Source organism: Parasteatoda tepidariorum, chromosome 4 (genome assembly GCF_982258835.1).
Source record: "Parasteatoda tepidariorum strain Cologne lab strain chromosome 4, Ptep-v5.0, whole genome shotgun sequence".
Classification (NCBI taxonomy): domain Eukaryota; kingdom Metazoa; phylum Arthropoda; class Arachnida; order Araneae; family Theridiidae; genus Parasteatoda; species Parasteatoda tepidariorum.
The window spans coordinates 53,789,699-53,813,838 of record NC_141758.1 but is presented as its reverse complement, the minus strand read 5'-3'; the positions used below and the strand labels follow the sequence as shown (position 1 = coordinate 53,813,838).

The 24,140-nt window shown below is 29.1% G+C and overlaps 1 protein-coding gene across 2 annotated transcripts in view; it reads left to right on the top strand.

Annotated features, from left to right (window-relative positions):
* Window positions 1–23,853, top strand: part of LOC107451800 (carboxy-terminal kinesin 2) — a 36,962-nt gene extending 13,109 nt beyond the window's left edge. For both annotated transcript variants that reach the window (XM_087161145.1, XM_087161144.1), the window contains exons 6-13: window positions 1,283–1,450; window positions 3,950–4,087; window positions 6,258–6,539; window positions 9,466–9,633; window positions 12,124–12,262; window positions 16,581–16,720; window positions 19,122–19,271; window positions 23,454–23,853. In XM_087161145.1, coding sequence (XP_087017271.1) covers window positions 1,283–1,450; window positions 3,950–4,087; window positions 6,258–6,539; window positions 9,466–9,633; window positions 12,124–12,262; window positions 16,581–16,720; window positions 19,122–19,271; window positions 23,454–23,498 — 1,230 coding nt within the window. In that variant the 3' untranslated portion in view covers window positions 23,499–23,853. The remainder of the gene's footprint in view (window positions 1–1,282; window positions 1,451–3,949; window positions 4,088–6,257; window positions 6,540–9,465; window positions 9,634–12,123; window positions 12,263–16,580; window positions 16,721–19,121; window positions 19,272–23,453) is intronic.
* The last annotated feature ends 287 nt before the right edge of the window (window positions 23,854–24,140 follow it).

The window sequence follows — 24,140 nt, the reverse complement described above, 5'->3', positions numbered from 1 at the left end:
CTAAACATTGGTTTTTGTATTTATACGTTATTTAAAAACTACGCATTGCAATTGCTATTCGCTCTATCTAAAAATGATGCATAATGATTCGTATTTACACGATTTAAAAATTTAATATTCGTTTTATATTTTCGCGTTTTTTAAATCCAATGTTCCGATTCTTGTAAGAAGTAAGTTTTTGTTGAATTAGTTACTTTATGAGTGTGATACTCTTTACTACTAAGTAATTTAAATATAAAGATTAGTTCAAAAGAATATATGAAATATGTATGGTACATAAATTGACATCTTGATATCGATTTTTAGCTCATAAAATTTACAGGGTTTTTCACTTTGCGTCACAATCACCCCTGATTTATACTTATGCTTTTAAAACATGTTCTATCAAACTAAATAATTTAAATTCAATAATAATTGAAATTAAAAAAAGTTATATTCTGAAAAGCAAAATTAATATAAAAATAGTATTAATTGGTTTGGAAGAAGCACAAAAAATAGCCTCACTATTATTGACGTCAATGATGCTTAATTAATTTCAATGATAGGAACTATAAAAATAAGCTTAGTTATAAAAAGCAAAATTAATGGAAAAATTATACTAATTCGTTTAGTTGAACAGTAGAACAATGCCATACTTCATTTTAATTATACCTAATTAGTTCAGGTTAGAGGAACTAGTTCAAATAAGATATGTATTAAAAAGCAAAGTTGATGGAGAAAAGATACTTATTCGCAGAAACGAATTTCAAAAAATAGGCTTTATGCGCTTATGGTAATTGGTGCAGACAAAACATGATGAATTATTTTATTTTTAAAAATATTATGTAATAAATGAGCTATAAGCACTAATTGTATTTAAATTTAGATGAAATTGCAGCCAAAACTTCATTTGGGAACCTTTTTCTGTCCAATATGCCCAAGACTCTCTCCTCTCTTTTCACCCGCTGTTCTAAAAATTCACTCGCCAATATCGTTCCTCGATCCGTCTCTTCCCTCTAGCTTGAATTTAACCCTTTTAATGGTGTTTCATCTTTTTGGTACCCAGTAATAACTGGAACGGATCTTTACAGAATAAAATAAGTATGAAATTGGCTTACTAATAAAGCAGTATTTTTACCAATCTTTATGAAAAACAGAAAAGTTTTTTTTTTCCACTTTCAAAAAAGGAAAAAATGCATTAAGGGGACAATATTATATTCAATATAACTTTTTTGATAAACACTTATATTTCAGTTTTGAATTCTGTAAATCATAATCAGAATTTCCATTATTTTCTGTTTAGAGTGTAATTAAAAATCTGAATGAAGAGAAAAGACAATTGATTGAAGAAAAAAGAAAGCTAATAGAGTCCAACTCTGAGAAAGACCGAAGAATAGCCAACTTGGAATCTAGATTGTTAGAGGAAGAGTCGACTAGAAGGAAACTTCACAATACCATTCAAGAATTAAAGGTATTAAATTTTTTTAAAAATGTTTTAAATGTAACATTTATGGTGTGTGTTTCCCCCCCTTTTTTTGGTACTCTACGAAGATGAAATGATTGCTGCAATGGAGGCACTTTGATAGGAAATTATTCCAAACCTGAAATTTTTGTCGAATTTGATTATATATGCAGGGTGTTGTATAAACATTGTGACAAAGTTCTTGAGGAAGTTTTTTTTTCTTCTAATGCCCGTCTGTGTTAACATCCATCAATTCAGGCATCTACTGGGCAATTTTGTTGACCTCTCTTACAGGGGCACCATATTAGGTGGGCCAACGTCGCTCCCGCAGTTAGGACAGATAGTACAGAGAAGGAAAGAACATCCATGCCTTGCCCGGGGCTCGAACCCAGCACCTTTCTGTTGCAAGGACAGTTCCCTGCCCCCTACATAGGCCGGTCGGCGTTCTTAAGGAAGTAGGGCACATCATAAGGATTAATAAGATTTGCACAGAAACCCATGAGTAGAAATGTCATGGTACTCTGCTAAGGGTATTTGAATATATTACTTGTGTCACTGGGCCCATGTCCAAGAGGTTGTGGGTTTGATCCACCCTCCACCGAAGATTCCCTATGTACTAAATGGTGACTGATGAACTTTAAATCTGTCAAGTGAAATAGTCCTCCATGCTCCCATAACAAATCTTACCTCTGGGGGCCCAGGAGTTTCCTTGTCATCTGGATTGGTTCTGGACTAGGCTATAGAGTTGAACATTAGTAGTTGTAAACCAAAAATTGCTAGTCATCGACGGTTATAAAATTAAAATATATAGATATTACTCGTGTGTCCTTGAAATGATAATTTAATCTATATAAAAAAATGTCTTAATCTGGTTCTATTATATTTGTTCTGATCTGATTATTTCTGATCCTTTTTTATGCAATTTTTGACAATAATTGTAAGAAAACATAAAATTATGATACTTAGTAAACAAAAGTTTCAAATCAAAGGCACTTGAAGCGCTCATAATAGAAAAGTGCCTCCAGTAGCATGCAATGAAATTTCCAGTCATGAGTTTCTATGCAATTCTTAATCCTGATGTTCTCCAACTCCTCTAAAAGTTTGGCACAGCATTTGAGCGACACTTTGTATGTGTATGTAAGGTCGTTGCCAAGAGGTGGGATAAAACAGGTCTTGGACATCAGGCCATTTGTAAACTACTTTTACTAAAGCATAATTATGAAAAGAGCTAGTATCCAAGTGACACAAAATGAAAGTGCTTCTGAAATAAAATTAGGGAAATCTTGCAAACAACAAGTACAGATGAACTCTTAAGTCACATGCAAAAAGGTATTCTAATTCTTGTAACCCATTAAAAAAAAATCGGTTCAGAGATTTCTTTGCTCCTCAAGGCTTGGTTTAAATAAAAAACTTAAAATGTTAATTTTTGTATACTTAAATCTAAAATTAGAATAAAAAGGTTGGTGTAAATAATAAAATGTGTGAATATGTTTAATTTTGAATCATAAATTAAAAAGGAAAATTTATATAAAGAAATGACATAAAAAGATTTGTTAAAACTTTTTTTGCGTTCGTTACATAAATCTATACATATGCCATAATTTCCTGTATATTCTGCTGCTTATAAGCCATTGCATATATGCTGGAATTCCTCCACTCTTGTGCTCTAATTCACCAAGTCTGTTTTTATTACAGATAGATCGAGTAACAACTTAATTCATCTTTGAAAACGGTAACTTAAAAAAAAAAAAAATACAAATTATTAAAATTGGAGTTTAATGACACAGACCTTTTGAGAAGTTTCTTCAAAGAAAATAGAAAAATGCATTAGAAAAAAGAAGCAAATTCACTGTACTATTTTGTTATAAGTTATTCGTAGACAACTCATGATTAAAAATTATATCATATCATAAAGTTTTTTATTAAATATTAGAAAATAATTAATGTTATGAATATAATACCATTTTCAAATCAAACAATTTTTTATAAAATGCATGAATTCATAATTTAATGCAGATATTTTAAAACTTATTTTGCTTTTATTAATTTTTTTAATTAAATTTTATTATAATATCTCATGCTTGTGGGTTTCAACTTATATTTAATTACATTGATTATAGTTTTTTTAACATTATTTCTGAAATATTGCATTTTAGTGATAATATAGAAATTGACGAAACAGTATTGACGATCTAGGCAGATTATGCACTGCTATTTTTCTTACTTCGCTAAAAATTAGGGTAGCGGATTATATCCTGGAAATTATGGTGTTACATAATTATCTGGCTAAAACGTGTAATTTTAGCGGAAACCTTGAAAATACAGCAATAAACATTGAAAATAATATTAAAATATGCAATAATAGTAAGTAACCAATGAGTAATTTTAAAACAAATAGATTTTTCTTTGTAATTTTTAATTCTGCCTTTTGTTATGAACCTGCATCTTTTCTCTAATAATGGTTTGCAAACTTCAAAGTTTACTTATTTATTTTTGGCAATTTTTTAGGGCAACATTCGAGTATTTTGTAGAATGCGACCACCATTAGATGAGGAAATGAGAAATGGCATGGTATGTGCTGATATATCTGTTCCAAATCGAAAAATGATTGAAATTTTCCAAATATCAGAAGGCAATAAAATTGAAGTAAGTTTTAAGCTTTTTTTTTTTTTTTTTTTTTTTTCGTTAATTCAAACTTTTTCTTGTAAATTTTTATTTGAAATTTTTTACTTGAATTTTTGTAACATAATTATACTACTTGCCTAAAGTCTATTTATACAAAACTGAAAATTAATAAGAATTGAATGATTGCGTAAAAAAAATATAATTTTCCTTGTTACATTTTTATTTTTTATTAATTTTTATATGTATTACTTGATTAATAATAGAATAATAATTGTTTCTAATATAATTAAAACGATGTGGCAGAAATTTCTTTTCTTTAAATTAGTAGCACAATTTGTTATCTTTGAAAGTCCAAATGTATCTCAGACTCTTACGATGTCATGTTAGGTAAAGAATATTCTTGAAAATTTAGGTCTTACACATACAGACAACAAAATTTATATTAGCATCATAAGATTAATAAAACAATACAAAAAATATTTTTAAATTTAGTTTGCAAACCGCTGCATTTTTCTAATTAGCCTACAACATATATGTATTTTAAAAAAGGAAACTTGATTATCTATCTTTCTATTCAATTTAAAATAATATTGCTGCAGTGCTCCTCATTTAAAGCATTTAAATTAAAAATGTTGTGTGGTTTGTTTTTTAAACATTTTAAGTTTTTTTTATTCATAACTTATTTTTAAATTAATTATAGAATATATTATAATTCTAAAATAAACTCAAAATTTTTTACTATTCAAAAGGAAGATGGTAATTACGTATTCACTAGAAAATATATGTTATATTCATGGCCACTTAATGCCAATAAATTTCCACTAGTAGTTATTTGTTAATAATTTTTCTTTTTTTACTGATTATGAAAATTTTCAAAAATCTATGTATAAAATCTTTTGAATTTCATTCTATATACCTTCATTTTTTATAAAGTTCCAACCCTTCTCTCTTTAAATTTATCTTAATTATCCTATAACGACTAATTTTTATTTTTAAAACATCTTATTCCACCTTCTATTGCTAAATATTAACCTCAACCAGGAAAGAGATTTTACCCCGGTAGATGAAACTTCATTTGAAATAGAAGTATTGAATATAAAAACATTTTTTTTAAATGAATTGCAATTTAGTTGAAATAATAATGTTAATTTCCAAACTATTTTTTGTATCATTATTAAAAAAGTAATGTGAAAATTAAAAAGCAGCTATTGAAAAGATAACTAAAATTTTCAAAAAATTAAAATAATTGTAGTTTCCCAATACTTAAAACTAAATTATGAAGGAATTGTTAAAATATCTTGATCAAATATTATTAATACTCCTTAATTGACTAAATTATTTGCTAATTTTTATAATCAAACAATGTCAAGTATGAATGCTCAAACTGTTTCTTAAACAATATAAATTGATTTTAAAATTTTGTAAAAATTAGAAAATAGTTTTTCTTTAAAAGTAGATATCAGGAACTTTTTTCTTCTTTTTGATAAAATATAAATTTTAACTTAAGTTATCCTTTTAATACTCACTGCTTAACAAACTGTAGTGGTCATTTTTAGTTTCTCCCATTTTGTCTAGTTTATTTCAGTTTTTTCTATTTCTTTAATTTTCTATTCTGGAAGAAATTGGTTTTTTCTTGACAAAATGTCTGGCCTGTTTGAAACCTGTTGCAACTTCTGAATGAATTTTGTGTTTATCATTAGCTGTTAGAGTTAGCTTAAAAGATGTGTATCACATAAAATGTATGTACGACTGTAACTGTTGAACTCTTTACTTGGGCGATGTATTTAATTTTACTCATGATATGGATAGAAATCCAATAAATATATTTATTGAAATAATTAATTTCCCTTAAACCTTTTCTTTAACAGAATAGAGAGGAAAAAAAATCTTTAAACGGTATGAACCCGGTGAAAAAAAACTAATTAATTGTTCTTAAAGTAAATACCGAAGCTAATAGTAAATTGAACTTTAGACAAATCAAGGTTTTTGATGTGTGCTGTTATATTTCTATGATCCATTCACTTTATTAGTATTTTTATGTATTTAATGAATTTCATTTATTGAAATAGGTTGCATTTTTATGTACTTCATATTCTGAATCTTATTTTAGCACATGAAGAGTTATTTAATTAAATTTTTATTTGAAAACAAAATGTATAGCTTTTAAACTAAAAGGTTTATTTTGCTTTAGAAAAAATCTGACTTCTCTTTTGACTGTGTTTTTCCGCCATCTTCCCCTCAAGCCGAGGTATTTGAAGAGATTTCACAGCTTGTGCAATCAGCTATTGATGGCTACAATGTGTGTATTTTTGCATATGGTCAAACCGGGTCTGGAAAAACTTATACTATGGAAGGACCAGAAAATATTGTGGATTTTTCGTCATCTGAGAGTGAAACCCATCTTGGAATGATACCCAGATCCGTCCAGCAGATATTTCGACGCATCTCAGAGTTAGAACATAGAGGCTGGACAGTAAGAAAATAACTTTTTTCTAAAGCATTACATAATATATTTAAGCATATTTATTTTGTATTATCTAGTAATCGTTAATCAAACCCTTTTTTAGTAAACTAAGTAACTGATTCCAAACTCCAAATTCATTCCCACTATCACGACCTAATCGTGATAGTTGCTTGTTTGGGTTATCTGAAATTCCAATTCCGATATGGACCATAATCTCACCCAGACAAAATCTAACCTATTTTAATGGAACAAGAATTCCATCCATACAAAACAGCCATAGATAAAATTAGATTTGGGCGTAATAATATAGGACTGAATTACACATAGATTATAAGACAGTCTGTTGTTATGAAATATTGTTTAGCAATATTATTATTGTAGTACTTTCAGGGATGAGATTTTTCCGCTTTTTCACTTTTATCTCTTGTATTTCAGCTTTTTTATCAAAAATTCAGATTTTTCTAAAAATTTCACTTTTTTTAATAAGTATTCCGCTTTTTCTGAAAATTCACCGATTTTCAAAGAGTAACAGAAAATTCAAACTACATAGCTACCAATCCTTTCTCATTTTTACTTATTTTAGCTATTTTCTCCCCTTTAACTCGCAGCAGATAAGATTTTCCGAATTTTTTACCCGCCCTCCAGATAGATCCGATTTTTGTGACAAGCCCTTTAGGGTTCCCAAGCCTGGAATCTGCTAATATCTCGATTCTTAATCACACGCTTTTAATATCAAACATGGCTTTTCATATTTGCGTGTTGCGATTCTTATTCACGCGATTTGAATATTGTACGCTGCGATTCTTATTTACGAGATTTAAAAATCCGATATTGTGATTCGTATTCACGCAAGTTTAAAATTCAAGGTCTTGATTTGCTCATGCGGTTTATAATATCAAACATTGATTTTCGTATTTATACGTGATTTTAAAAAAAGCCGTTGGGATTCGCATTCTAAAAATTATGCATCATAATTCTTATTTATGCAATCTAAAAATTACGCATCATGATTCGTATTTACGCGATCTAAAAATTATGAATCGTGATTTGTATTTACGCTTTTTAAAAATTCTATATCCCAGTTTGTATTTTCTCATTTTCAAAATCGTATATCTAGTTTCATATCCATGTGAGTTCAAAATCCATAATTGTTATTCATATTCACGCAATTTTAAGATCAACTATCGCGATTCTAGTAAGAAATAAATTTTTTTTAATTAGTTACTATAAAGGTGACTGTTTTTCTAACGACGATTATTAGTATATGTAAGTGTTACAACATCAGAGAACCTGGAAGGGAATATATTCAAAACTTACATTCTGTGCTTGCAAAGAAGAAAAAATAGGATTTGTCACAAGATGTTTGAAGATGGACTAACGACTAAATATAGCAAACATAAAAGATATAGCAAACAAAAGCAATCACTTAAAAAGGGATTTAATTTAATTATTTTTTTTTTTGGAAAAAGAGTTAATTAACTCATGATCAAAATTTTATTTATAATTGTTGTTATTTATACTATAAAATGCAAAATTCTTATCAAATAAAAAGCAATTATCTAAACAGTTGGATAGTCATGTAATTTTTCAAACTAAAATAGCAATTTTTGTATGTTAAGGAGTTACTATATATTTCTACTTCACTGTTATTGATATGTTTCAAAGGCTCTAGTTAGATTAGACTATAATATGAACATAATAATTCGGTCCATTGTTAAAGTTTTTTTTTCCAATATAATTTAAAAAGTAATATTACTGACATATTTGTTATAAATCACATAACAGCATTTGTTAAAAGAAATGAAATATTAATGTATATTCTCAGTAGTTTTAATTTGCTAAACCAGGTAGTTTTTTAAGTAATAATTTTCTCTTATGTGAACTGAGGAAAAATATAATTTCCAGCTTTATTTTTTCAATTGATAATTTTTATTTTCACTAAATGTTAAGTATCAATGTAATCATTTATATAATGATAGATTAGTACACAATTATATGTCAACACATTATTTATTACCTTAAACTGTCTGGAATTTATTATTAAAGGATTGCGCTTGCGTAAAATTTACTATCATGTAAATTCATCTTTTTTGCCTTTTGGCTAATCTCATCCCTGTACTTTGTATGCTTAAGATTTGTTTTAAATGCCAGACTGTAAACAAACTGTAAAGCATATTATTAGAAATATATCATACAAAATATTTTTTTTAAAAATATAGAAAAAACTGTTTCTTTGTTTGCAATAGTCTTTAAATTTAGACTTCTGAATTATTTTCAGATCATTACATCATATCTTTGCTACTTAGTTATTTATTTTATAGCAGCTTATTAGTATAAATAAAACATTTCACCCACTGCCATTTGTTTGTCAAAGGGATCCATACTTTTGAAACAAACATCTTGATAAGGACAAAACGATCAGCAATGTGCACTAGCCGCCTCTATGTCCCAGACAAATCCATCAATTTAAAGTTTGGTGGGTCTCAAGTTCTCACCTGAGATAAAGCCCTTGTCCTACACAGTGACGGGCAAGCAACTGAGTGTCTGAACTGTGCCATTGTTGTTCTTTACTAAGCATAGCTAATTTATTAAAGCAAATATGGGTATGTAAACCTTTGCATTTTTCGGACCAAACAATCTTAGGGATGATGAAATTCTTTTTAATGTTATAAATTTCTTTGAATCATATTCTTTTTAATATACCTGTCTTTTAGACTGTTCCAAACAGGTATTTTCCACAAAATTGTATTAAGTTTGCTCTAGAGGTGACTTTGAAAGAAGTTTAGCGAATTCTGTTTAACTAATTAAAATTTTATTTAGTTTAGTGCAAAGATGATATGGTAAATTTAGTTAAGCTTATATTTATTGATGCTTTTTTATGGAGCTCCATTAAAACTCACTGTTTCATATATATTAAAATTATATTCTATTTTAGTACAAAGTTGAAGCCTTGTTCCTTGAAATATATAATGAGCGGATTCAAGATTTGCTAAACAGGGAATCTCAGAATGGAAGTAGATGTGAAATTAAGAAATCTGCTGCCAAAGGAAATGATTGCCTTTTGTCCAATGTTTCTGCATCACCTGTCACATGCTCTGATGATGTAAGCTGTTTATTATTTGCTGTATTTGGTTTGCACTTTTTTGTTCTGTTTCTTGTAATTTTTATTAATTCTTCTTATCAGCAAAGCTTTCTTCAAATTATTTTCTTAGTCTTTCCCTTATTTATTTATTTTTTTTATTCTTATTCTAAGGCACCTCCTATTCTTCACCCTATTTTTCTTACTTTTTACCATTTATATTGATTATTCTGCTTTCTTACAGGTTTTAGTTCTGATATAGAATTGAGTAAAACTTTCTTTTTTTTAAAAAATAGAAATAAATATTTTTTACTATCTTTTAATTTGTATAACTCTTTTGTTAAGTGATTTACTTGATTGTTCGCATATATATATAATGATTGAGACACACACACACACATATATATATATATATATATATATATATATATATATATATATATATATATATATATATATATGGCAAGCTTGGTTATTTGCTCAGCAATTAAAATCAAAGCATCATTTTAGTAACTTTTATTAACTTTAAATACATAATGTTAGACAACTAAATATATTGGGAAACATCACATCATCAGTCTTGAATTTATAAGGAAAACATTTTGCTGATTATATTGAAATCCATGTCATAACTTAAATCCTGATATTTAAGTTACTGTAAGCCACATTGGAAATTTTCTATGCTATTCTGTCATATTTTAGAATTTCCATGAATTGTTAAAATGCTTAGTTAAAGCCTTTTGTAAGTTGACCCTATATAAAACTATTTAGGAATTAAAACTATTTGTAAATACATGTAGCAAAATAACTTTCAGTCTGTTCAAGTTTTCATATTGCATATATGTCCTTTTAGCACTAATATTTTAAGAGATTATTAATTATAAAAACTGACAAAGCACTTGTGTGTATCATTACTAACTAAATATTCATATTTATTTATTTTTAAAGAACTAATTAGTTTATTAAATTTATGTAACAAATTGTTTTCCATTCTGTCAATGGTGTCCAAAAGTTAAGCATATTTTTACACATGTGTCCATTGTAAAAATATGCTTAGCTTAACTTATGAACTAACGTATGTGTTATCCTTAAAGTTTGAAATCTGGATTTCTAAAAAAATGTTAGGCACTATATATAGTACTTAAAACTAGTCGTCAGTGTATGAAATACATTTCCAATTTGAAATAAAGTGCAATTCAAAATATCAAATATTGAATTCAAAATATTGAATTTTATTTTTTATATGAAAATTTTATTTCCCTTTATAAGGCATAAATTTTGTTTTGTACAACTTTCATTTTTCTTTACGTATTTTAAATATATTTTTTTAATGGTACTTTAATTATTTTTTTGACATAGAATTTGTTATTCTTTAGAATGCTTAGACCTTATATACAATGCCTAGACGTTATACATAAAGTATGAATAATTCTCATATTTCATACTTAGCCTAAGAACATTCAGCATTATGTGTAATGCCTAGGCATTTCATATTTAATAAATCTAATTACATTTATCTTTATTTTGATTGTTAATATATAATATGTATGACCACTAATGTGTTGTACTACAAGTAGTCAACTTAGCAAGTTTCACTGTACCAAGAAAACTTGCAGAAAATGTTTTGAATTCTACATCTTTACCTAGTTATTCATGCTGTGAATTCTTTAAAAAAATTATATTTATGTTCAAAGATACTTACATTTGTTAATATCTTGACAAAGATATGCAAATCAATTATAGTAGGGGTAGACAGCTTTTTTTGGAGAAGTAACAATAAGTTAAAAATATTTTTACTTTCAAGCTACAAGTAAAAATAATTTCGCTTTCTAGATTCACAATAAATGCAGTTCACAATAGATTCACAATAAATGCGCTGTACCAAGAAAACTTGCTGAAAATTTTTTGAATTCTACATATTTACCTAGTTATTCATATTCTTTAAAAAAATATATTTATGCTCGAAGATACTTACTTTTGTTAATATCTTGACAAATATATGTAAATTAATTATAGTTGGGGTAGATAGTTTTTTTGGGGAGGTAACAATAAGTTAAAAATATTTTCGCTTTCAAGCCACAAGTAAAAATAATTTCGCTTTCTAGATTCACAATAAAGGCAGTTTTTGTACAAACCCTAATTATTACTTAGTGAAATAAAAATTTTAACAGTTTGTGTTAAAAGACGAAGTAAAGCAAATTATATGCAATAAGAAGTATGTAATTGTGTATCAGTATAGATGTATTATAAATATAATATTCCTAAAATAATCAGTAATTTCACAAATATTTTTTTCATGAAATCTTTTTTCTGTGAAAAAATATTAAAACTTTTTACTGTTCATAACTACTTACCTACGCCATTAATTAAATTTTTTTTTTAATAATTCCTTGAACTTGTTTTAAGCATGTTTTGATTAAAACGAAAATCTCAAATATGATATAATCATTTAGTGAATATTCCTTTTCTCCTTTTACTTCTCTTTGTTAAAAACTGTTTATTTTATTCTCTCAGGTATTTATTTTACTGAAAAAAGCTCGTAAAAGTAGAGTTGTATTTTCCACTAAATGTAATGAACACTCCTCAAGATCACATTATGTGTTTCAACTGAAAATTGTTGGTGAAAATTCTATTACAAGTGAAAGCTGTGAAGGTATGTATTGCATTTGATGTAACCTACAGTGATTTTTTAATTTTACCTTAATTGGATTATTTTTCGCATTTATACAGTATTTTCATTAATCATTTTTTAATGTAATATTAAAAGTTGGATGTAATGAGGGGTTTATTGTGAAAAGTCTGTTATAACAACAAATATTCACATTCCCAATAAATAATCCATCAAATTGCTAACATTAAGGATGCAACAATTGTGTGTTTATAATGAGTTACTAAAAGAAAACACAAATATTTTTAATTCTAAATAGATAAAACTTCTTTGAAAAAAACACGCTAAAAAGCAGCAGAAATTTCAAAAAAAGTAGCAATAAAGGAAACGAAGGAAATAAAAATATGACCACCGAAGCCGACGTCTTCAGGGGGTACTGGCCCGGTAGCATGGTTTTGTTTTATGGCTACCGGGCCTGTACCCCCTGAAGACGTCGGCTTCAGTGGTCATATTTTTATTTTCTTCGTTTCCTTTACAGAGGTGATTGTGGTCCGTGGGTACCCTGGAATTCCGGGTTTTTCGTATTATCGTTCCGGGTATAAAATCGGGAGCTTCACCTTTCAGTTTTGTCAAAAAATCACAAATTGAATAGAAAGTTCGCAAAATAGCGATAAACGCTCTTTTGTAGCAACCCTCAGGCAAGGATTCGTACTACGCTGGTCCGAGGCTAGGAGCAGTAGTGGAAGGGGGTGAAGAGTGTGAGAGAGGGAAGAATTCGTTTCTTCTCCTTTTGCTTGTGTTGGGAAAGACATGACGCTGTTGCGAGGGTGGATTGGGGGAAAGGAGAATGCGCTGTTGCGGGGAGGGATTGGGAAAAGAAAATATTTACTGCTTGGCGAATTTTTTGGAATTAAAAGCAGAGGCTGTAGGTGTAGGGTTGTAGATTTTAGTTGCACGCTGCACTACTTGTCAGCATGTGTTAGAATTTTCACTGCCGAAAGACTTTCCTTGTGCACGTTTTGTGTTAAATATTCGGCATGCATTTTTAAAGTAATTTCGTTAATCGCATTTTTTATGTAAGCATGAAGTTCTTAACAGAAAAAGATGACATTAGCGATCTAGAAAAAGACTGCAGGAATAAGTTACGTCTTGAATGGTTAATTAAAAAAGACATCTTAGAAGAAGAAATCAACGTGTGTTGCCGCAAGATTGATACACCAGGTACATGTTTCTGTATTGCGTGCAATACATCAATCAAATATCACAATGAAGGGTTTAAATCCGTGATGAATAATTCTGGAACAGTTGTACATAAAAAATGTCGTCAGTGTGTTAAAAATTCCCAGATTTTAAATTCCCTTTATCCTGGATCAGAAAATCTAACTCATACTGATGAATCACGTACTGTCGATTTGGTCACTCAAAAATCTAGGGCTGAAACTCTTGTTCTATCATTTTTGGCTGAACATTCAATTCCATTTTCTTTAGCTCCACAAATTGTGGAGTTAACTAAAACGTTATCACGTGAAACCATGGCCTTAAATTCATTAGACATTAGTAGAACAACAGCATCATATAAGCTAAAATATGGACTTGCAAAAACAATTAAAGAAAATCAGTATAAAGTTTTAAAGAATTCTTTTTTTCTCTCAACATTGATGAAAGCACTAATAGAGCCTCTGAGAGTATTTTAGCTGTACTCGTTAGATACTTTGCTGAGGACCAGCTTAAAGTGATTTTGCAACATTTAGCTTCAATTAAATTGCCTGCTTGTAATGCAGAGTGCATTTATAATACTATTGTTTCAATTTTCAGGGAAAATGGAGTGCCATTTTCAAATTTAATAAGTGTATTAATGGATTCCTGCAATAGAATGCGTGGGGGGAAAATGGTGTTGAAGCTAAAATTAGATCCATCAATGCTCCACATTTGTTGGACATAGATGGAGAAACATGCCATATTGCAAACAATTGCTCAAAACAATTTACAGGGCCATTTTTGAAGCATTTGGAAGTTTTATGTGACAACATATATTTTGATCTTAAGAGTGCTGATAAAAGGGAATTATTTTTCCAAGTTTGTTCAGTTCTTCAGATGAATTTACTGAAACCCTTAAATAGACCTGACCACAGATGGCTCTATATGCTTCAAGTGCTTGAACATCTACAATATTTATGGGATGCTCTTTTAATATTTTATTTTTTGTGGTTGGATTGGACAAAAAATTGTATGAAAATGATATTAAGGAAGTTTTTTCTAAAAGACAACTTTCTAATGAAGAAATTATAAGTCTTAAAAATATTCAAGGACAACTCGAAAAGAAGCATCTCAGTGATAATGGAAGAAATAGGAAAAAAAGAATTATTCAAAGACTTTTTGTTGAGCAGAGAAAGACATTATTACAAATTGGTGTTTATCAAGCTGTTTTGCCCCATTTTAACAAATATGTTAAATTATTTCAATCAAATGAATGCCTTTTACATGAACTACATGTTCAAATGTTTAATCTGACTAAGCAGTTCTTTGCCTTTTTTTTAAAGCATGAGCTTTTGTGCAACATTAAATGTTATCAGGATGTCTTAAAAATCGACCCCACAGATTCTAAAAATTATTTGCCTGACAGACTCATTTTCTCTGGAATGAATGCTGCAGATACCAGTAAGAAAACAGATTCTACTATTCAGGACTTCTTAAAGGTGTTGAAAAAAAGTTTCTCTAACTGCGCATCTTATATGCAGAAGTTACCGTTGAGCAATCATTTGTTAATTAAATTATCTGCTCTCAATCCTGTTCTGAGGGGAGAAACTACAACTTTTCTGGCACTGATGAAGCTGGCAGAATTTTTGCCAAATGTTATTTCAAAGCAAGAACTACTTAAGCTGGACTTGGAACTAAGGCAGTATCAGACTGATGATTCTTTGGCTTTTTTTGAAAGCAAGTCTATGATGGAGCATTGGTCAAAAGTGATTGAACTGAAAGAAGGCAATGTAAAAAAATATCCTATTCTTTCAAAGATGATTAAAGCTCTTTTAACATGTTTACATGGACCATCAGTTGAGAGTACCTTTAATTTGATGGGTGACATTATGTCTGAAAATACAACTTCTCTTAATATTGAATCCATAGACTCTATTCAAACAACAAAATATTATCTTTCCTCTCTTAATGCCAGTACTTGTGAGGTTTTTGGCTCTAAAGATCCTGCACATGAACCAATAAACTGCGAATTTGCTCATAATTTGATCTACAGTTGGTCAAATTACCAGCAGTCTCTTGCAAAAACTGTCCCTAAAGCTACTCATGTCCCTAACGCTACTATTCATGTATCTGAGAGCCATGTGGATTCTCCACCTTTCTGCACTGCTAAATCTTCTCCAGTTCAAAGTAAAAAGCACTGTGATTCTCAAAAAGAAGGCAGAAAAAGAAAATTGTCTCTTGACTCTCAGAAAGAATATTTGTCTAAGACTAAACAAACAAAACTTTCATCTTTCTTTAAGAGATAGATATTAATTTAGAAATTTGATGTTTTTCTTTTTTCTTTTGAATAAAATATTTAATTTTTACTTTAAATTAATTTTAAAATTTAAATTATCTGTCTGTTTGATTGCGCAATATAATTGATCCATTTAATGAAATTTATGAACAGTTTTATAAATGTTTCAAAATTATATGCATATTTTTGTTACAATTGAAATGTAGTTGTGTCAAGGGGATTGTAAACATGTAGCTATTTAGAAATACATTGAAAACAAAAGCTTAATTTCTAATTATTATTTAATAAATTTTATTAATTAATTTTAACATGCAGTTCCAATTATGTCTTTAAAACTGTATGTATTTCACTTATTATGTGTGAATTGATTGAGTTTTGGCATATAAAGTTTTCAGGGTTTTTTATTTCATGTCACAATCACCCCTGCCTTTATTTAGAATGAGTTAAAGATTACATCTTCCGTTATTGCAGCAATTTTTTAGGAAATTTTGAAAAATGAAATAATAATAACATTAATGTATGAGTATTAACTAAATTATATTTGAAGAAAAAAAACAAAATTAAAAACTATGTTGTTTCTTTTAGGAATCTCAGAAAAAATGATCACAAGCATCATTTCATTTCCTTCATAGAATCTTTTCTCTTTATGTTTATAAAGCAAACCTCTGTAGGGTGACCACCAGTCAATTTATCTTTCTCATTACAAAAGAAATTTTTTTTGTTGCTATTCTTAACAATTCATTTTTGAAAAATGTGCCTTTTTGTTGACCACACATCCATCAATTTTGTTTTCACAACATAAAGTTATTTATTATTATTATTTTTTGCAGATTGTGCTTTTTTCTAACTTTCTGATTAATATTTTTTTAGGCATTTTGAATCTGGTTGACCTAGCAGGAAGTGAAAGAGTTAAAGACTCAGGCTCTGAAGGAGAAAGATTAACTGAAGCAAAGGCTATTAACAAATCTTTATCGGTTCTCGGTAAAGTAATAATGTCATTATCCAGGAAGGTGAGTACTTAGTTAAATAATCTTGTCCTTAACCGAGCTTTACTTAAACCTTTAACTAAAATTGTATCTATTAGCAAAGTACGTTTTGAATGGAGCTCTGTGGTTAAAGTGATCATGGGTGCCACTCTTCAGTCCTGGGGACTGAATTCAGTCTTGAGAAACTAACAAATTAATTATTTTTTTTTTTTTCATTAGAAATTTAAAAAATTTTTTGGTCAAAATAAAAAAATATATTTCAATGAAAACATATGATATGGTAATGATGTCAGGACTTTTATTTATCTTCTTTTTGTCAGCTTCACTAAATCTTATTCTTAAAGTCTTAACAAATGGGATTAATTGAACTTCATCTGCTTGTGTAATTAAATTTGTGCTATTGCTGAATCTAAATCTGCTCGAGTTTGCGTCCCCCACCCTAACTTATTGTCATGCTGGCCAAAGTTAAAACAAAAGATTGTTTTTTTTTTAAAAAAAAAGAAAGAAATTATAGTGCTAGAACAAAAAATAAGTAACGGTGAAGTGTAAAATAGAAATAAGAATGGTTTTAGGTTGTTCAGTAATAGTTGTAAAAAATATATAGGGTTAGCTGTTATTTTCGTTTTGTTTGCTAAAAAAAATATGAAATAAAGAGAAAAAATAATCAAATGATTGATTTAATATCTAGGCTATTATCAAGGAAAGGTTAAATTTTGGTGTCAGTGAGCTATAAATTTCTAAAAGATTGGTAAACAACGCTAGATTTGGTCAGAAAATAAATTCAGTCTTGAAATTTTTTTCAGTGGCACCCCTGAAAGTGATGTTTCAAGTGGTTAAAGCATATTATGAAAGACTGGGTTTTCCTCCCTGTTAGCTGTTCACCCGGTTTTTGATCGATGAGTTCGTATTCAGATCAGCTTCGTCAAGTGTTTGAAAAGTTTTTTGTGGCACTGAAAAAAAAGAAAAGGAAAAGTTTAATTGAAAATCAAATAAGAACTGTAATTTAAAATTAAAATTTACAGATCAAAAAAGTAAAAAATATTGATTTATGTATACATTTAAAAAATTATATGTAGTATGATATAATACAAAAGCAAAGTACTCTGATCAAAAGCTTTTGTTTTTAAACTTAATGATTTTGAACATTTTGTTACTTAATAAATTCTCTAAACCTTTTTCATATTTATCATGCATGTGTATAATATATATAAGTTATATATATATATACAGTCAATTCGCTATAACTCGAAGTACGATAACTCGAATATTACTATAACTCGATTTTTTTATGAGGTCCCGACCCTTTTATCTTCAATTTCATGTTAATTATTCTTGATTACTCGAATTTTACTCCCTTTAACTCGATTTTTTTTTTATCTTTTAAAGCCAGAAAAAAAACATAGGAGATGATATCTTGCCCCTTCCTTTGCAACACACACACAATGTCTTTCGCACTCTTCATGGAGAAGATAAAGCTGTCCCTCTTGAAGTATGTGAACAGTGGTTAAGTGAAACGTTACCAAATTTACTTCAAGGATACAGTTAAAATGATGTTTTCAATTTTGATGAAATAAGTTTATTTTTTAAATGTCTTCCAAATAAGACTATGATGTTTAAGGAAGAAAACTGCTCAGGGGGTAAAATGAGCAAAGAACGTTTGACTGTCCTAGTTGGAGGAAATGCGTCTGGGACAGAGAAATTGCCCTTTGTTATCGGAAAAAAAGCGAAATCCCCGATGTTTCAAGAATGTAAAAACGTATCCTTTGGATTACAAGTCTAACAAAAAGTTTTGGATGACATCAGTTTTATTTGAAGACTATGTAAGAAAATTGGATCTGAAATTATTCGCTAAAAAAAGAAAAGTGATACTCTTTATGGATAAATGCACAGCACATAGTGATCAACCTAATTTGAAAGCTGTAAACTTGCAGTTTCTCCTGCCAAACACAACAGCAAAGTTGCAGCCGATGCACCAGGGTATCATAAAGTGCTTCAAACAGTCTTATCGTAAATGGCTTGTCAGAAAAATGATTAATAAGCATTGAAAGTTCAAAACCGAAACTAACGGTAAGTCGAACTTCCGATATGTCGAAGTTTTTCGTCAGTCCTATCAGATTTGAGTTATCGCGAATTCACTGTATATATATATATAAATATATTTTAAATTTTCAAATAAGACTTTTTTATCATTTTTTAAATTCTGTAATTCATTAATGTTTTTAAGTATCATACTCAAAGTATTTAAATGATTCAGTGTATTCTTTTCTTTCTGTTCACTGTTGATAAAATTTTAGTGTGTACAAGATATATACATACATACTGTATTATACATACATACTGTATTACATGAAGTTTTTTATTTAAAAAATTTAGATTATTGATTTTCTAATAAAATTTATTTAAAAATTAATTGTTTATTTTACAGGATAATCATATACCATACAGAGACAGTAAGTTAACTCATCTGCTCGCCAACTCTCTTGGTGGAAATAGTAAAACTCTTATGTTTGTAAATATTAGTCCTGATAAGGAAAATCTAAATGAAACAATCAACTCACTTAGATTTGCCACTAAGGTATGTTATTTATTAAAATTTCTTCACTCTGTGTTTAAAAGATGATCTGTAACGTAGCACAGATAATATATTTGCAGTGAAACCTCCCCATTACGAACACTCCTACAAAGTGGGTGCCTCTAATTACGGGCCTATTTTTCATTCCCTGTGAATCTTCTAAAAATAAACCATCGTGTACCTTCTCCGCAAAGCAGACACTCCTGTAACCAAACAGTCATTTATGCCCTGAAACCTTATTTTCTATCTACAAATTGGACAGCATTTATTCTAAATTTAAAAAAAAAAAAAAATCTGCTTTAAATTCTAAGGAAAAAATTGAGCCGCCATTTTTTTTAATCTTATCCAGAACTAAAAATATTAAGCCATTTCACTTCTAAAAAATCAATCAGTCTCCTTTCACCTTTTATCTTTGCGAAGAAAGGAGAGAAAATGATACTGCTCATATGACATATTACTGATGGTCGCATCTTTTCATCTGAATCAGGGGCTTCCAAGTTACATAAGGCCGGGGACCACAATTAAAAACACAAATCAAATAGCGGGTCGCAGCTTTATCAAAATTTTATGTAGGACTCTTTTATGTTTGAAGGAACATTAAATATTACTGCCAGGTTTTTACCAAGTTGTGCAAAACAAAAGTATTGAATTACAAATTAAAATAGGAAGTAGTTTTTTAAAAAATTTTAATTGCATATTAAAAAATTCGGGCTAGAATAACTTTAATGTGCCTCCATGTATTAAACAATTAATGTGCAACAGATATCTAATTGTTAAGATATGAAACTTTAAAAAGGTTGGTATTAAAACTTGCATAGTAGCACACAAAATGTTCAATGACAAGATTGAGGTTTGTCTGCTGCAACCACCAGAGAATAGGTATTTACATTTAAAATTTACAAATGTGTGTGTAAATATTTGCGTCCAAAATGAGTGGTTTCAAAAGGTTAAATCGGAGAATTTCTTTGAAAAATTTTCTGATACGCACTTGCTAAATTATATTCACGAAATACAAAAAAAAAAAAAAAAAAAAGAACAACATATTACGATTATTTTCGTATTTGAATAAATATTTTCTTGGGTGCAAAACCCGAGAAAAAATTTTTTTTGGTATGATACTGTTGATATGGTATGGTACGATAAAGTTAACAGAAACAAAGAAATTACGTTTTTATTAACGAGAAAAGTATTTTAAACCCATATAGATTTTTTTACGAAAATTGTCCGCAAAAAAATGACAACTAATATATTTTAGTTCGCGGGCCGCCAGTTGGAAACCACTGATTTGAATGATACTGGTTATGAGACCCCACAGATTGATATGATGGTCTTAAATGCTCTCAAATTCTCTTCCTCACTGAAAATTCCTTTCAAAATATTATCAATTTGGAGACTATATTTAACACAATTGTGCTAAAAAGGAGAACAGGAATCTAATCACTGAGGTGTTCATATGAATGAAACGTTTATTTAGACATTTGACAGATGATCAATTGTGAGTATGACAAGCCTCACACAGAGCCTCAAGCACAGAAGAAAAAAAAAGCAACAAGTATGCTTTGTTGCTTTCTTTTTTTTTCTGTGCATAGTAGAGGTTTACTTTCAAGGAGGTATTACCACATTTCCTATCAAGTAATGGGGAGTGAACCTAATTGTCAAATGATTTGAGGAAGTGACGTAGGACTAACAGCGTCTATTCGGTATCATATGACTGCTCACTTGAATGTCTGTGTAACTAGGAAATCAAATGTTGTCATTTATTTAATATTATTATTATTTTTGTTTTGTATTGAAAAAAAAATTTTTTAAAGTCTAAATAAATATCATTGTAAATGATTATTGCATACCTGCCAACATTCGCTCTTTTCGAGAATGGATTTTCCAAGTGGTAGTAAAACAATTACCGAAAAAATATCTTCCTCAAAAATATATTTATATTCAAGTTGAAATTCACTATCGTAAGGAATAATATGCTTTTGTATATTTGTTGAAATTATTCATATGTAGTGGTGGTCAAACTGATTTAAAATTATTATTATAATTCAAAAAGTTTAGTGAAATAACATGAATTTCGCTGGCACTTTAAATATGAAAATGAAATCTTCCAGGAATACCGGAAGAGTTGGCAACTTCTTTATTGTAGCTTGTTTAACTTTTTTTCTATATCCTTGCAATTATTCTTAAAGCAGTTTACAGCATTAAACTTCATTACAAGTGTACCCTTCTCGTAAGCGGACAATTTTGTCGATCCCAAGAGTGCCCGTTTAACCAAGGTTTCACTGTGTTAAAATTTTTGTCAAAAACTAAGTAAAAAAATAGTATGTGCATTAGATGTTTCAAATTAATATTTTAATTTTAAAAAAAAGGTAAAATTGAAATCTGTAAACTCTTGAGGCTGACTTGTCCGAAAACATCAATACCAGTTTGATTGATGAGGGATGCTAATAGAGGGGGCTTATTATTAGAAATGCATCCAAATTTCATAGAGCCGTCAGATGTTATGGCGGTTTTCTTCCAAATTTCCGAATCAATCAATGATTTGTCAGATTTTGCTGTAGTTTTTGTTTTTTCTTAAATATTAATTTAGGACATCAGATTTATGTATTATTTTCTTAATTTTTTGACAAGGATTTTAAATATATAGGTTAAAAGGCCATAATTAGGGCCCTATAAATTATGCGGAAAATTTTTAAAAATTATGCGGCAAGGATGCAGTGTCTTTTAAAAATTATGCATGCAGGTTGCGAATGATCTGAAAAACAATTGAAACTGAAAAAAAAATCTCTTAAAAAAGTTCAACTTTCTTTCCTGTTTTAATAAAAAAAAAAATTTCAATGAATACAGTAAAGATTTCAACTAAATTACCTTCTTATGTATTGTACATCCATTTTCTACATCAGAACAATTATTGAAGTTTATTAAAATGGAGAGGAGTTAGTCCAGAAGCTGCGTTTTCTATCAAACTTTGTCTTTGTTTTGTAAAAATTTGGCCATATCAGGATACAGCTCTTTCACAATCTACTGAATTAGGAAGCACTGAGAGCACTTGTTTTGCTTTTTTTGTAAGTTCTGGAAATCTCTCTGAGACTACCTCTGAATTCCAGAATCTAATTAAGTCCTGGTTTGAAGATTCTTTTACATGTTCTTTATAAGCAGCATACTCGAGTTTTATATCTTGACCACTCATTCCTGGAATATTCTTGAATACATCGTCGTCTTCAATATTGAGGTTGACTATTTGTTCTGAATTGAAAACTCTGGCAGCTTTCATGAAGTTTAATGCAGGTTGACTAAACTTGGGCCCTCGTTTTTTGAATACGTCTAGTTCTGGAGAGTAGTAAGTATTCAACTTTGCAATTGTTTTGTGAAACACTTCTTGAAGAAAGACGTTGCGTGAATCTTTTCGTGAGTATGATGCCTGAGAATTACATCGAAGTTTAGACCGCAGATCAAAAATCTTATTGTAAGCTTTGTGAATAGATGCACCACATGTTTCGAAAAAGAGAAGAGTATCCCATAATATCTGAGCATGTTCTGCGATGAACTGAAAGTCTTTGCAAACATACTTGCTTTCCACCAAAACTTTGCACTGATTGAGACAAGCAGTGTCAGGAGTAAGGTTTATTTCACTGCTAAAAAATTCTATGTAAACTGAAGATGATGGCGACTGATAAGAAGCTATGTGCCGGGGGGAGGGGGATTCTTGGAAAGATCGGACCACCTGACCAAAAAGATTCTTGGAACTGAAAAAGAAGATATATTTCAATTGGAAAAAAAAACCTTAAGGAGAAATTTATCTGGTAAACAAATACATTTTGCTGAAAAATAAAAATTATACAGATATGCTACGATTACGCAGAAAATTGTAAATTATGCGGATAATTGTGAATTATGCGGGTTTCCGCATCTTCGCATAATTTATAGGGCCCTAGCCATAATCATATACAACAACTCTTGCAGATGTTTTATCATTTTTCATACTCATTATCATAACAAATTAAGTAAGCACATTTTCGTCCTCCAAAGTCTGAATTCTAAGCAAAACTTCTACACAACTTTTTCGTTTTTCTACACTAATATGTTTATTGTTATGGTTAGTATAAATTTGCTGTCAATATTGGTATTGATTGACAATATTTTGGCATCAAATTATGACTAAAATAATTTTTTTTAATTCTCTTGCAGGTGAATCAGTGTAATATTGGAACTGCACAGAAGCGTGTGAAATAATTATATTAATTGCCCTAAAGAATGTGTACCCATTTATCATATGTTATCTTTTTTAACTGTATTTTTATGTTTGCTTTTAGATATATTTAACTCATATTGTATTGTAACTAATGATTTTTTGACTATTTATCATAAGGTTTAAAATCAGCATTTATGTCATAATCATCTACTGAAAGACTTTTTATAAAATAATAATGTGTTTTTGTTTCACTAATGAAAACAAAATGCATTTCCAATAAAACCTGTACAGTTTTTTTATTTTTTATTATTGAATAATGTATTAATATAAACTATTAGAAGTTTTATGTTTTTTGGTATTATAACCATTTTCCAAGAAATAAAAACACTTGGCTAGTTCCTGAATTATTTATTTATATTCAATAGCAGAGCACAGAAACAGTTACAAATTAACGACGAAACTCACAAAACACTAACACAGAGATATTATTTAAGAGATGCTCTCCCTTCGGTTGCTGTAGTTAATTCTTTACTGCTCTCGACACAAGATGGCGTGGTGGCAATTCTAAATTCGTTCTGTTACAGTATTTCTTTTAATGAATTTAAACACAATGACCATAGTTTGTTCCACATCTTCAAAAGTGTGTTTATAAAGGTAAAAGACAACAGTTTGTTTTTGACTCA